This window comes from Loxodonta africana, chromosome 18 (genome assembly GCF_030014295.1).
Source record: "Loxodonta africana isolate mLoxAfr1 chromosome 18, mLoxAfr1.hap2, whole genome shotgun sequence".
In the NCBI taxonomy this organism is placed as follows: domain Eukaryota; kingdom Metazoa; phylum Chordata; class Mammalia; order Proboscidea; family Elephantidae; genus Loxodonta; species Loxodonta africana.
Window position 1 is genome coordinate 27,567,151 of NC_087359.1, and position 14,704 is coordinate 27,581,854.

The 14,704-nt window shown below is 41.1% G+C and overlaps 1 protein-coding gene across 5 annotated transcripts in view; it reads left to right on the top strand.

Moving 5' to 3' along the window:
• The window catches only part of POLG2 (DNA polymerase gamma 2, accessory subunit), a 23,004-nt gene continuing 8,300 nt past the window's right edge, over positions 1–14,704 (top strand). For 4 of the 5 annotated variants that reach the window (XR_002787511.2, XR_010318321.1, XM_003417305.4 and 1 more), the window contains exons 1-5: positions 1–3,376; positions 8,146–8,272; positions 8,389–8,494; positions 12,433–12,606; positions 13,829–13,969. Coding sequence is in view for 3 of the 5 variants with exons in the window: in XM_003417305.4 (XP_003417353.1) it covers positions 2,815–3,376; positions 8,146–8,272; positions 8,389–8,494; positions 12,433–12,606; positions 13,829–13,969 (1,110 nt within the window). In the remaining 2 variants the exon portion in view is untranslated. The remainder of the gene's footprint in view (positions 3,377–8,145; positions 8,273–8,388; positions 8,495–12,432; positions 12,607–13,828; positions 13,970–14,704) is intronic. The other variant, XM_064270899.1, reaches the window with a different exon arrangement.

Consider the following 14,704-nt stretch of genomic DNA (forward strand, 5'->3'; position numbering starts at 1 on the left):
CTCTAAAAGCTCTTTTTGATAGGGATCTATTCGTATTGTACACATTAAAATGGGATTGATGCTGATAATTTCAGTCTAAATTGCATAAAGGCTTTCTGTCAGTTGCTCTCAACCTTAGGCAAGTGATTTTAACAACCCTGTTTTTCTTATTAACAGAATGGTTAAATGTTAAATAGTAAAGTAGATGTGAACTTAACTGATTGTATAGTTCTACCCTGAAACTGCTTAGTGTGGGAACAACATGGATGACTTTGTTCCCTTTGCAAAGTTTGTTATTTGAGAATCTCCAAATAACTTCCTCAGAAACACATATGGGCTTTTGGCTCTATTGTGAATTACCAAAATGTTGAACAAAGCTGAAAGATGTGGTTTAGCCCTGAAAAATGGCCAAATTTGAGTCTCTATAACGGACCGAATTTGTTTTTAGTGTCCTTAGTGCAGGCTATATGTAAACTGTAGTCCTTACAGGCTTTTTGGGGCTCTTAGCTGTAGTCACACTTGGAGTCAAGAATGTCCTTCCAGTAATTCAGGGAATTCTAGACGCCTTGAAACTATGATCTATTCATTGAAATTAACACAAGGAAAACCCTCACCAAAATGAAAGCTTCATTAAGAGAAGGCAACAACGAAAAGCATAGGGAATATAGCATAAGTCTTCATGTGAGGTTCAACATGGGTTTATTGCTAGAGAGATCCAGGGGAATTAACCCACCAATCTCAACTTTCCTAATGCTTTATTTCAGTAATTTTTTAGAAGTAGGTCTGAGTGTTTTTCCAGACCGTCTGGTATGTGTTTTTGTCAGGAGAGGTGAGGTCTTAATGAGACTTCATTTAAAGTCTGATTATCAACCAGAGGTTTTACTTGGTATTACTGCCTTATCTCAAAATAAAAGATTAGAAATAATTTGGGCGGTGGAAGTGCTATTTCCAGAACAAATAACATTCAAAAGTGATTTCGCCCCTCTAGTAGCAATAGCTCTCAACATCATGGTTAGTCAAAATTCATTCCAAATTATAAGAGGCTTTCAGGGTAGGTTGGAGCGTTTATTACATATTTTACTGTTCAATGTCTTATGGGGGCCTTTTAATTTGTAAATACAGAAGTGGTTGTGGGGCTGCAGAAAACATTTATCTTGCAAGTAAGTTTTAAAGGCAGTCCACTTTTTAGCATGCATGTTGTGTCCAGCCTGTGGTTGTCTTAATTAATAAATGTGCTTTTTCTCCCCGGTCTCTTTTTTTTTTGCGTATAGGCCTCTTCCCTGGGTTGGGTTTGAGTGGAAACACCTTTTAGTGTTCAAGTTTGCAATTAATATGACTGCTTTCCAGCAGTACTGCTTATTTTTTCCCCTCTTTACAAGCATTTGTTCCTGTGCTTGTGTCCTAGACACTTACACATGATCAAAAATCTATTGAATTAGCTCTGTTGCTATTACCCCCTTTTCATGAACTGCCCCTTCTTGGTTGTCCAGTGAAGTCTACTAGGTTGTCCTTTCGCCTGGACTATTAAGTCTTTCATGGTTTCCATAACCACTTTTAAGGGAATTGTGGACTCTGGGATCAGCCATTGTCCTGAATTTGGGCTGTAGCACTTTTCCGCAATCTAGTCTCTTCTGTTAAAACAGAGATTGTACATGTCAAGTGTCAGATAATCATGGGTCACTATTTTAAGTAGGTAGGTTTAAGTTTTGTTGGCATGTTTTGATGTCAAACCCTTAGAAGGGTCTTCTGGTAAAAGTTGCCTATATCCTGTGAGTGTGCCTCAACATCACCTGGAGAGCCTGATAAAATATGGCTGGGCCCTTTGCCGAGAGTTTCAGGTTTCTTGTGTGTTTCCCGGGTGATGCAGATGCTGCTGGTTTGGCACCGCCCTATGAGAACCATCGAATCTGTAAGAGACTCCTGTATTCCTCAGCCTCCCCCCACCCAGGGAGTTTTTATTCAAGACACACAACTGCTAATGCTATTACCTGGAGTTGCTGTGAAGGTCTAGGTCTTTCAAATCTACCATAGAGGCCTTTTTCGAAAAGAACCAAGGCTTGCTTTTGTGAATATAAGATTGAAAAGTGCATTTAAATGGTGATTTGGTGAACACTATTCTGACGTCTTGTACCGTGATGCTGGAAACTATGCCACTGGTATTTCCAATATTAGCAGGGTGGTATTTCAAATAGCAGCGTCAATCTGTGGTGCACACTTTTTCGGTAGAGCTTCCAGACTAGAGCAGGAAGAAAGGCCTGCTTCTGCTTCCAAAATACACAAAAACCGCATGGATTACAGTAAAAGGTTGTGCCATATAGTGCTGGAAGATGAGCCCCTAGGTCTTTGGAAGGTGCTCAAAATACACAGCCACAGCAGTGGACTCTAATCACAAAGATTGCACAGGAGTGGGCAACGTTTCCTGCTGTAGAGTTGGAGCTGATTCACAACAACTAGTAACATTTTCTGGGTAATAAAAAAAAATCCGGGAGGGGAGGTAAAGCAGGATAATGAATAGATGGAAATATCCCTTAGGTACTAACGAGAACAAAAAGAAAAAAAAAGCGCAGCAATTACGGAGAGCAAAGCTTGAGCTGCCAAACAAAAGAACAGCTAGTTAGGTGCGGAAGCACATCGAGCCTTATGCCGCCATGACGGAGAGGCGCGGGCGGTCCCAGGCCTGCGTGCTGACGTACTTCCGTGGGTGGTGCCAGCTGCCGCGAGCACGCTTGTTTCCGTCGCGCCTGCGCCGTTGGTTCCCGGAGCCCTGGTACGGTTGTGGCGGTTTACTGGGATCAGCTAACTGAAAAAGATCGTGCGCTTTAACTCTAGGGGGAGATGCGCTCTAGTGCAGCGGTCAGGACCTTCCGTAAAGCCTGCAGGTGCCTATTCCCTGGGCGTGGGGGTCGCGTAGGTGGGGGGCTGCTGGAACGCTTGACGGAAAGGAGCAGCTTCCTCGGAAGACAGCTGAGGTGGTACGCGGCGCTCCCTGGGGGGAGCGAGCCGAGAGAAGCCCCCGAGTCCGGCGAGGGGAGCGAGGCACTGTTCGAGATCTGTCAGAGAAGGCATTTCCTCAGTGGAACCCAGCGGCAGCTGAGCCGAGATTCTCTTCTGAGCGGGTGCCACCCGGGCTTTGGACCCTTGGGCATAGAGTTGCGGAAGAACCTAGCCGCAGAATGGTGGTCGTCGGTGGTGGTGTTCAGGGAGCAGGTCTTCCCGGTGGACGCCCTCCACCACGAACCAGGCCCCTCGCTGCCGGGGGACAGTGCCTTCAGGTTAGTTGCTGCAGAAACGCTCCGCGAAATCTTGCAAGACAAAGAGCTGAGTAAGGAGCAGCTTGTAGCATTTCTTGAGAACTTATTAAAAACTCCTGGGAAGCTACGAGAGCACCTTCTTCACGGTATGCTTCACGATTTCTTGCTTCAAAATAGGTGCCGGGGGCGGAAAGGCAGGCTCGCTCGCTTTAAGGGATTGCAACTGGCCCTTTATTCACATGGAAGGAAAGTTGTCTGATTTTTAAGTAGTCGGGGATATTGATAATGCTTCTACCCAGAAGAAGGTCTACGGAATCGTTACTGTTCCTTAAAGAATCTTGTCTGAAGGACCTCGATGTCATTGGGCAGCCCTAGAATTTGAGAATTCAATCGAACAACCTTAGAACTAGGACCTAAATTCAATCATGTGTTTGAACCATTTGTTCGTTGTTGTCAAAATTTTTACTACCGCGGTTACTCTTTAGTTTTATACAGAACTGACAAAACATTTTTTTCTAGCGCGAAAAGAAAGTGCCCTCCCCTCAATTTTTCGTGTTGACTACTGATCCACGACCTGTTGTTTGAAGATCCGTTTAAGTAATATTTGAGTTAGCAAAATAATTGGGCAAATCAAGCTTTGTAAGTAATTCTTGAGCGAACACACAGTGATTTGTAGGGCACCATTTGCGGTTAAAGTCTTCTGAAAAAAAATTCAGGTTCTTTACAGTGACAGGCTTGCTGCTACAGCAAAATATTGTCCCTGTCATTTTCCATTAAGTGGTACTATAAAGTAACTTAAGATAACCTAAACGCCCACAGTTCTCTGACAAGTAGCACCCATTTCGTAGCTTTTTAAGATCTCCTTAATGAAATAAAGCAAACTGGTGAAAAAATGTGACAGTTTTGATTTATAGTGCTTTAATTATGCTGTGATGGCTTTCCTTTGGGATGTTAAATTATGGTCTGCTGATTTACCATGTCCCAGAACAAATCAATCTTTTTTTCCTTATCTCTGTTAAATGGCATCATCATCCTCCAAGTTGCACTGACTTGGATGGAGACTCAGAAAATGAGACCCGGCTCTGTTAGCTCTCCATTCAAGCTTCTGTTTCTGTACCAGACATTTTCTTGCCTTCAGGAAACTTAAATTATTTGCAGATTCTCTGGTTGTCTAGAGTTTTTAGTCTAGAATTACAGTTTGCCACTTCATTCTATTCACAGTGCCCTTGCTGGCCTTCTTCCATGTCTGAACTACTATGATATCCTCTACTTATGAATAGTTTTAAAAAATTCTCAGTCATCATGTCTCCAAATACTGTTACCACTCCATTCTATTACTTCTCCTGTGACAAATTATACACATATGTTAGGCCATTTCTCCATCTTGTAATCAACTTTCTTGAACACTTTAATCACATTTTAAAGTCCATGTCTAATAATTCAAATATATTTGTTTCTAGTATGTTTTCCTTTGAGCTTTTCGTTATTTAGGCTTTTTTTTTCTTGATAATCTAGGTAATTGTATGTATGAAAATTTGTAGGTATAAATGGAGGCTCTGGGTGGTGGTTTCTTCAGGGAGGGTTTACTTTTGCTTCTGGCAGGCAGCTAGAATGGGGACATATCTTTTTAATACCATCAGGGATTCAGCTGATTGGAGGCTCGACTTCAGTCTTTTCACTTCATCCCTACTCCTAGAGTATGGCCCTTTGAGTGCCCCAAATGAAAGCCTCTCAGGTGTTTACCAAGACCGCTCCTACTACTACGTGGGCCAGGAACTATGAACTTTGCTCAGTATTTCAGCCTCAGCTTTTCCGCTTGAGAATTGGCAAAGCAACACTAAATGTTGGGTTCTCCTCTTTAATCTCTTCTTGCCAAATCTTGGACCTTCAAGTCTTTGCTGCCTTGTTAGTGCTCCTGTCTTTCAACAAATGTGAAAAACAATTTTTTAACCAGCTTTTATCATTGTTGTTGACAAGCTAGTCTTTTCCAGAAGAGTAAATCTTAACTAACTGGAATGGGAAAAAAACCCAAACGCACTGCTATTGAGTCAATTCTGATTTGTGGCGACCCTGCAGGATACGGTAGAACTGCCCCCATAGGGTTTCCAAGGCTGTTATCTTTACAGAAGCAGACTGCCACGGCATTCTCCCAGGGAGTGGGCTGGTAGGTACAAACTGCCTACCTTCCAGTTAGCAACCAAGCATTTAACCACTGTGCCACACTGTTATTTAGTGGGATGTGGTCTGAGTGTGTAAAGAGTTACAAAGAAATCTTGAACTATAGAAATGTTGGAATTATAATTCTGAAGCTATATGTCTATTACAAGATAAAACAAATAGATAAATTAATGTTATTAGGAACCAAGATCTTCACTGTAAGAGAAAACAAGGTACAAATATAAAAGAAGGCAAGGAAAAATCCTGTACTGTTAAATTTGAATTGGTAATGTCGGTATGCACATAATTTAAAAAATATATGTATTTCCTAACTCTTCATTGAAAGGGCCTAGAAGCAGTGACACTCAGTAAAAATGAGCATAGCTAGTGCCCACATCCTGGTTTCTAAAAACGAATCAGTGCTTGGAGAAATGGCTGATCCCAGGTTTGGGGCAGGGCAAGTACAAGGTGAGCTTGGGACATTTTATTGTACTAGTAAATAAAGAATTGCTCAAAGGCTAGTGGGGTCACATCAAAGAGACGCAGGAACTGGCTTGAAGGGGGCTCCCACTGGCTAAATTTGGAACAAATTGAACATTAAAATGAATATTGATGATAATGGATGATAACATATTGAATACAATAAAAAATCCAAGAGTCCATAGTGTTAATTAGGGTGTAGAGAAAGCTTAAGTTTTTAAAGAAGCTATGCAATAAATGGAAACCAATGGCATAGTGGTTAAGAGCTATGGCTGCTAATCAAAAGGTCAGCAGTTTGAATCCACCAGGTGCGCCTTGGAAACCAAATGGGACAGTTCTACTCTAACAGGTTTTTTCCAGATATGCAGTAAATTGTAGAAATGAAAGATAGAAAAATCACCATTTTACCATTTTGCAATCCCCAGTGTAATAATTGATTCAAGCAAAGATCATCAGTGGATTCTAAAATATTGGGTGAAAGATAGTTGAGCAGGGAAGTAATTTGATATTATGTTCCTCCTTCTTGTATGATGCATTAAGACATAAACATCAACTATATAGTACTCTTGCCAAAAATGATTAGCTCGGGTTATAAGGAGAAACAGACAAACCCCAAATGTGAGACCTTCTTTAACTGGTCCGGACTCATCCAAAGTTGGTTAATAACTAAGTTGGTTGGGGAAGGGTGAGACAAAATGTTCTAGATTACCCGTTTGTAATGGAAATGTCTACCTTGTACCTGTTCCACCACTGAACTTCGGAAGCAGATAACTTGTGTTCTGGATTTCACAGATAAGGAAGAAGTTTTGGATTTTGGACTTGGAGTTGATTTAAGACCTCTGCTATGTGTTTCACATGTGGCAGGGACATGAATTTTTGAGGACCAAAGGGTGGAATGCTATGGATTGATTTGTGTCCCCCCAAAATGTGTGTCAAGTGGGCTAGGCCAGGATTGTGTGATTGTCCACCATTTTGTGATCCGATGTGATTTCCTATGTGTCTTGAATCCTGCCTCTATGATGTTAATGAGACAGGACTCAATCTACAAGATTAGGTTGTGTTTTGAGTCAATCTCTTTTGAGATATAAAAGAAGCCAGCAGAGACAGGGGGACCTCATTACCACCAAGCAAGAGGAGCTAGGAGCGTGCCTTCTTTGAACCTGGGATCCCTGCACTGAGAAGCTCCTTGGCCAGAGGAAGATTGATGACAAGGAACTTTGCCCAGAACTGAGAGAGGGAAAGCCTTCCCCTAGGGCTGGCACTTTGAATTCAGATTTCTAGCCTCCTAAACTGTGAGAGAATAAATTTTTCTTTGTTAAAGCCATCTGCTTTGGTATTTGTTATAGCAGCAATAGAAGACTAAGACAGTCTCCCAATAAAAATTACATGTTAAAGTCCACCTTTCAACCAAAGATTAGACAGGCCTATAAAACAAACAGCAATGCATGTGAGGAATGTGTTTCTTAGTTCAATCAAGTCTAGGAGACCAAATGGACAACACCTGCCCAAAAGCAAAGACAAGAAGGCAGGAAGGGACAGGAAAACCGGACAAATGGACATGAGGCACCCGGGATGTAAAGGGAAAGAGGGAGAGTGCTGACATATTGTGGAGATTGCAACCAGTGTCACAAAACAGTTTGTGTATAAATTTTTGAATGAGAACTAATTTGCACTGTAAACTTTCGCCTAAACACAATAAAACTTTGAAGTTTTTTGAATAAAAAAATAACTTTTTAAAATTAAAAAAAGTTCTAGATTAAAGGAGATTATTGAGACCTAATAAAAATGCAGTGTATGAGCTTTAATTGGACCCTGGATTAAGGAGGAAAGAAAAAGTGATAAATGACATTTTTGGTGACAATTGGAGAAAATATAATATTGACTATATGTTGGGTGATATTGTGGCATTATGGTTAATTTTTTGTGGTATAATAATGGTATACAGAAAATACTTCTATTTTTAGAAGATGCATGCTGAAGTATTTTGGGATGAACAAGAAAAAAGCAAATGTGGCAAAATGTTGACGCTGAATCTAGGTGAAGGGTATATGGGTGTTTATCATACTATTTCAACATTTAGTGGAAAATCTGCAAACTAAAAAGTTTGGGGGAAACTACCTCAAATTAAACGGTAATCAGTTAAGATTTGCCTTAATAGCTACATGCTACTTGTATGACTGTGCTAACATTTTTATAATATTAATTTTTCAGTAACTTGACAAAAAATATTTGGGTTTATGGAATAGATTTATTTAACAACTGAGTTCTGTTTTGACAGGTGCCTTGAAGCACTATTTGAATTGCCTGGATCTGGTCAACAAGAGGCTACCTTATGGCCTTGCTCAGATTGGAGTGTGTTTTCATCCTGTTTCTGATACTGAGCAGACACCTCATGGTGTTAAAAGGTACAAAAAATGGCCAATAACTTGGCTGCGTATTTAAATAGTTAGGTCCTTTTCACTTTGGGATAAATTATGCCACTTTCAAAGCAGTTAACTTTCTGGTATTTCTGATCTTTAAGAATTGGTGAGAAGACTGAAGCTTCCCTGGTATGGTTTACTTCTGCAAGAACTGCAAGCCAGTGGCTTGATTTCTGGCTACGTCATCGGCTGCTCTGGTGGAGAAAGGTACTACAATACTTTTAGTAATTAAAAGGTGAATTGTTTTAGTATCAAAGGTAATACTTCTATATAATAAATGAAATTTTATTTGATGTAGCTATATTATATTTGAATGAGACAGCTGCAACAAATCAAATATAAATTAAAAAAAACTCTTTTTAATGATTCTTATTTTTCCAAGTAGCAAAGTTATTTCACTAAAGACATTTGTTGCTTTCTCTCTCATGCTCAGAAGCTTTTGTTGATAAGTCTTTATGTCCCAGGTAAAGCTCAGACTCCTTACCTGGCATTCCTGGCTGGTATAGAGTTTGACCCTTGCTCACTCTTACAGCTTTAGCTTTTGCTACCTACCTTTCTGAACTCTCCATATTAGTCAAAATGGTTTTTGAGCTAAAAAATTAGTGAGAACTCAGTAAATGGTAGCTCTCGTTATTGTTTTTATTACTAATACTCAATTGTTTTGATTTTTCCCATTTTTCACTTTTGCCCATGGTATACACCCTGCCTCAAATATCTTCTTTCCAAATCTGTCATCTTTCGAAGTCCATTCAAATCCCATGTTCTCCGCATAATCCCCCGACCCGCCCTAATTATAAGAGTAATCCTTTCCACATCTGAGTTCTTACCTGTACTTCCCATCTCTGCTGTCTCTTTAGCATTTGTTATGGATTGAATTATGTCCCCCCAAAATTGTGTATATTAACTTTGTTGGGCCATGATTCCCAGTATTCTATGGTTGTACCCCATTTTGTGATTATAATTTTATGTTAAAGAGAATTAGAATGGGATTGTAGCACCCTTGCCAGGTCACATCCCTGATCCAATATAAAGGGAGTTTCCCTGGGGTGTGGCCTGCACCACCTTTATCTCTCAAGAGATGAAAGGAAAGGGAAGTAAGCAGAGAGTTGGGGATCTCATACCACCAAGGAAGCAGCACCAGGGCCAGAGCGGATCCTTTGGACCCAGGGTCCCTGTGCCTGAGAAGCTGTTCAACCAGAGGGGAAGATTGAGGATGAGGACCTTCTTCCAGAGCCAACAGAGAGAGAAAGCCTTCCCTTGGAGCTGATGCCTTGAATTTGGCCTTTTGGCCTACTTTGAGGAAATAAATTTCTCTGTTAAAGCCATCCACTTGTGGTATTTCTGTTATGGCAGCACTAGATGACTAAGACAGAATTTGGTTCCGTGAGAGTGGGGTGCTGCTCCAACAGATACCTGAAATGAGGAAGCAGTTTGGAAACTGAGTGGATAGAGGACCAACAGCAGCAGAGGACCAGTGCAGCAGAGAACCTGCAACAGAAGAGAACTGGCAGCAGCAGAACCAGGAGACCAGCACCAGACAATGCAGGAGCTGACGCACAGAATGAGAGGGCTGAGTGCCTGTACACAGGAGGCTTTCTGGCAGAGTGGGGTGCCTCCGGGCACTTTTTGGTGGAGCTAGGCTTGCCGACCCACAGAGCAAGAAAGCTGAGTACCTGTGCGCAAGAGGCTTCCTGGTGCAGTGGGATGCCTCCAGGCACTTACCAGTGGAGCTACAGAGCTTTGGAACGCTTGCCCCAGTAGGGCAGATGGAGGAGTGAGGCCCGAACAGCCAAGAGGCCAAGAAACCATGAAGCAGAAACTGAGGAGACAAGAAACACAAGCCAGGCTGTCTCAGCCTCAAAAGGTATGGCCAGGACCTCTGGGGTTTCAAAGCGTGGAGCCATGGCCTCTGGTGTTTCCAAGGGTGGAGTTGCCACTCAGATGGACTAGGAGAATGATGCGCCTAAAGCTGAGGGAGCAGAGTTGCTGTCCCAGTGGGCGTGGAAGGTGGAGCTGATGCCCAGGGCTGAGGGGCCTCCATTCAGAATCCAGAGAGTGTGGCCAATACCTGAGAGTCTGGAGGACAGGGCCATTGTGTAAATTGTCTCCCAAAACAGGATTATTTTCAAAGCTTTGAGGGCTAATGTGTTGTGCTGACTTCCTTGGTTCCTGCTAGCCCCTCTTTCCCTCCAGTTTCTCCCATTTGTAATGGAAATGTCTAGCTTGTGCCTCTTCTGCCATTGTACCCTTGGAATCAGGCAACTTGTATTCTAGATTTCACAGATGAAGAGGAATTTTTGGATTTTGGACTTGGAATTAAGACTTTTGCTCTGATATGATGGGGTGAATATGTTTTGCATCTTGCAAGGGTGTGTTTTGGGGCTGGGGCCAAAGGGTGGAATGGAAACCCTGGTGGTGTAGTGGTTAAGTGCTGTGGCTGCTAACCAAAGGGTCGGCAGTTCAAATCCACCAGGCGCTCCTTGGAAACTCTATGGGGAAGTTTTCTACCCTGTCCTGTAGGGTCTCTATGAGTCGGACTCGACTCGACGGCATTGCGTTTGGTTTTTTGGTTTTAAAGGGTGGAATGTCATGAATTGAATTGTATCCCCCCTCAAAATGTGTGTATTAACTTGGTTAGGCCATGATTCCCAGTATTCTGTGTTTTTCCTCCATTTTGTGATTGTAATTTTATGTTAAAAGGATTAGGGTGGGATTATAACACCTTTACCAGGTGACATCCCTGATCCAATATAAAGGGAGTTTCCCTGGGGTGTGGCCTGTACCACCTTTTATCTCTCAAGAGATAAAAGGAAAGGGAAGTAAGCAGAGAGTTGGGGACCTCATAACTAGCAAGGAAGCAGCACCAGGAGCAGAGCAGGTCCTTTGGACATGGGATCCCTGTGCCTGAGAAGCTGTTCAACCAGAGGGGAAGATTGAGGACAAGGACCTTCCTCCAGAGCCAACAGAGAGAGAAAGCCTTCCCTTGGAGCTGATGCCTTGAATTCGGACTTTTAGCCTACTTTACTTTGAAGAAATAAATTTCTCTTTGTTAAAGCCATCCACTTGTGGTATTTCTGTTATGGCAGCACTAGATGACTAAGACAGTATTTAATCCTATACTGAGTTGCCGTTTCTGTTGTTTTGAGTTGCTATTTTGCTATTATACTTGTGTTACCTAAGAAGGGAAAAAGTTACATTAGTTCCTCGAGGGACAACATAGTGGGTTGGTTAAGAGCAAAGGCTCCAAGTCAGATTTTTGGTTTTGAATTCCAACTGTGTGACTTGGGACAAATTATTTGCCTCAGTTTTTTCATCTGTGAAATGAAAATAATAAAAGGAAGCACTGAAATCAATGTTAACAGTTTTAACTATTGTAATTGAGGTCAAATGTTCTTCATAAATACTTTGCATCCCAGAAAGTATTGTAGGGCAACATTTTAAATATAAAGGATACTAAAAAATATATATATTTTTTTTAAATAAATCATTATCTTGAGTAGTTCTAAGTAGTGAATTCTTGTGCTAACGCCTATCAAACTCTATTGTGAAATGCATGATGAAAGCAGGAACAATATGTCAGAATACTAACCAGAGGACCTTAGGGATTTCTAGAAGATTGAGCTGTTAAAAAAAAAAAAAAAAAGTTTGAAAAGCCCTACCTTTCAACTCTGTTGTTCTGTAATTTATAATCAGGCTTTAGATTTTGCTGAAAAGAGTTGAAGTAAGCATTTTTGTCTTACCATTATTACCTTAGCTTTTCTCAGTTCTTAGAGAATCCCTACCCATGTTAAATGGGATAATCACAGATAATCGAGTGCTTCACAAAAGGATAAAATAGTGTGCAGATGATACTTTCGTCTTCATCCTGCTTGGTTTACGCTCACCTTCCCCCTCTTATTAACTGACCACAAAAAGACTGGATGGCACTGCCAGTTCTCTGTAGTTCTTTCAGGCTAAAAGTATTATTTTTAGCAGTATGTTTGCTTGTATTTAAATTTCACAGTTTCTATTTGGGACTTGACTAGTTTCAGTCATTTGCTGCATAAAAAGTTGCGGGTAACTTTAATTCTTAGAAAAAAAGATGACGGTGTGGATAAATTAACATTTATTTTAATAAATTAAGAAGACAAGCTTTTCTTTTCCAGTTTGCAGTGAATGCATCTAACTTCAGCAGCAGTGAGTGTCAGGATGAAGAAGGACGAAAAGGAAACCAGCTTTACTACAATTTTCCCTGGGGAAAGGAGCCGATAGAAACCCTGTGGAATCTAGGAGATCATGAACTCTTACATACTTTTCCTGGAAATGTGTCTAAATTACACGTATGTTTTACCTTGAGCTCCCGTATAGCCTTTACCCAGGTTCTCCAATTGTGAACCTTTCTGAACCATTTGAGAATAAGTTGCAGACGTGCTGCTCCAGTACCCTTAATACTCCAGTGTGTATTTCTCAAGTACAGGGCTCTCACCTACATAACAGATTCCTCATCAAAATCAGGAGATGAACAGTAATTCATTATTACCTTCCAACTCACAGGACCTTTCAAAGTTGATGAATTATCCCGATAATGTCTTTTATGCAGGGCTTGATACTGGTTCTTTTTGGTTCGACCCGTAGCTGAGAATTTGCTTTTCCACCCCCAGATTACTGAATCAGAATCAACATTTTTTTTCTTATGTGTACCTGGAGATCCCTAAGAATCACCTGGGGATTTTATTAAAATGTAGATTCTGATTCAGTTTATTTGGGGGTAGAAATGGAAAATTCTCAGCAGGGGGTCCAACTGAAGCAAACCAGTTCAAAGCCCTGCTTTTATAGGTCCAGGGTTACGTATTTCATATAGTTGTCATGTCTCTAGTTCCATCATCTTCAAATAGATATTTCCCTCATCTTTCCTTATGTTTTACAACCATGACTTTTTTGAAGAGTACTTGCCAGTATCTTTGTAGAGTGTCTCAGTTTGGGTATGTCTAGTATTTCCTCATGATTTATGTATTTTTGCCAGGAATACCACAGAAGTGCTGCAGTCCTCTTCTCAATACGTCATATAAGGGGGTTTATGATATCAATTTGTCCCGTTACTGGTGACAGTAATTATTGGTTAAGATGGTGTCCACCAGGTTTCTACACTGTAAGGCTAATAAGTAAGAAGGGCTCTTCTGAGCTTTATTAATAATATTCAAACAATTTTTATGTAAGAGTGTTGTTTCTCAAGATGTGATTGTTACCTAGAGAGCACTAAAGAAACAGTGATCCCCAGGTCCCACTCTGGGAGTTGGACCCAAGCACTGTTAGTGTTTTAAAACTCACAGGTGACTCTACTCTGTAGCCAGTTGTGACCCACTGATCTAAACCCCAGGCTCCCTGAAAGCAGAGAATGTGGGCCCAAGGCCTGGCATAGGCTTGGCACAGAGTGGGTGCTCAGCAAATGTTTGGAAAGTGAATACATGATTCTGTGTGCTGATTTGTGTGTCTAAAATGTGTAATTTTAAGAAACAGTTCCACTAAATGGTACTTTTATTTGTGTTCTGCTTTTCTGTGAAGGCCCGAGATGGACGGAAAAATGTGGTTCCTTGTGTTCTGTCCATAAGTGGAGATCTAGACCGAGGCATGCTGGCTTACCTCTATGATTCTCTCCAGCTAACAGAGAACTCCTTTTCAAGAAAGAAACATCTTCATAGAAAGGTGCTTTTGATATTTCAGAGATAGACTTGGGAAACTAAAAATAGATGTTTTTCCCTTTTTTTGTTAGTGTGCTCAGTTTCTAACAAACTCTGAATAACAAATTTCTTTTAGTGCAAGTAATTTAACTATTCTTCGGTTTTTGGAATCTAGCCTCAGGAATAATAGTCAGGTTCTAAGAATAGAGAAATCCCAAAGATATTTCTGTTCGATCATGAGGCAGCAGCCATCTCTATGGTTCTTAGCCCCTGAGCCTTTCCACTGATAGCTTCCATTAGTGTTAGAAGCTGGTTAGTAAGTAGGAGTGTAAGCAGGAGTTTAAGAAAGACAGGACCTGCAAGACCTGTGGTATTGACCTCTCTGCCCTAGGGATCTGGCTTCTGGTCTTGCTCCAAGTGACTGACCACCAGCTCATAGAGGCTACATATGAATCTTGATCAAGAGAAAGGCTTATTTTAAGGAAATCAGGAGAAAGTTCGGGTTGAAGTTACAAGAGAGAAAAGAAATGACTACTGCAGTAAGATTTTGGAGGAAATGGAAAGAATCGAGAGCACAAGTGGTGGGATTTGCCTTGAAATGGAGTTATTTGAAACAGCAGGGAAGAAAAGAAAGGTGGTGTGGATAGAGTAAATAGCCCACCAGGACTGGTTAGCCATTGAAGGATGTTTTACTGTATTTCCTCAGGCAATTAGGCAAGGTTATTAGCTTAAAATGTAGAGAAGTGATAGTAGTTTTTAA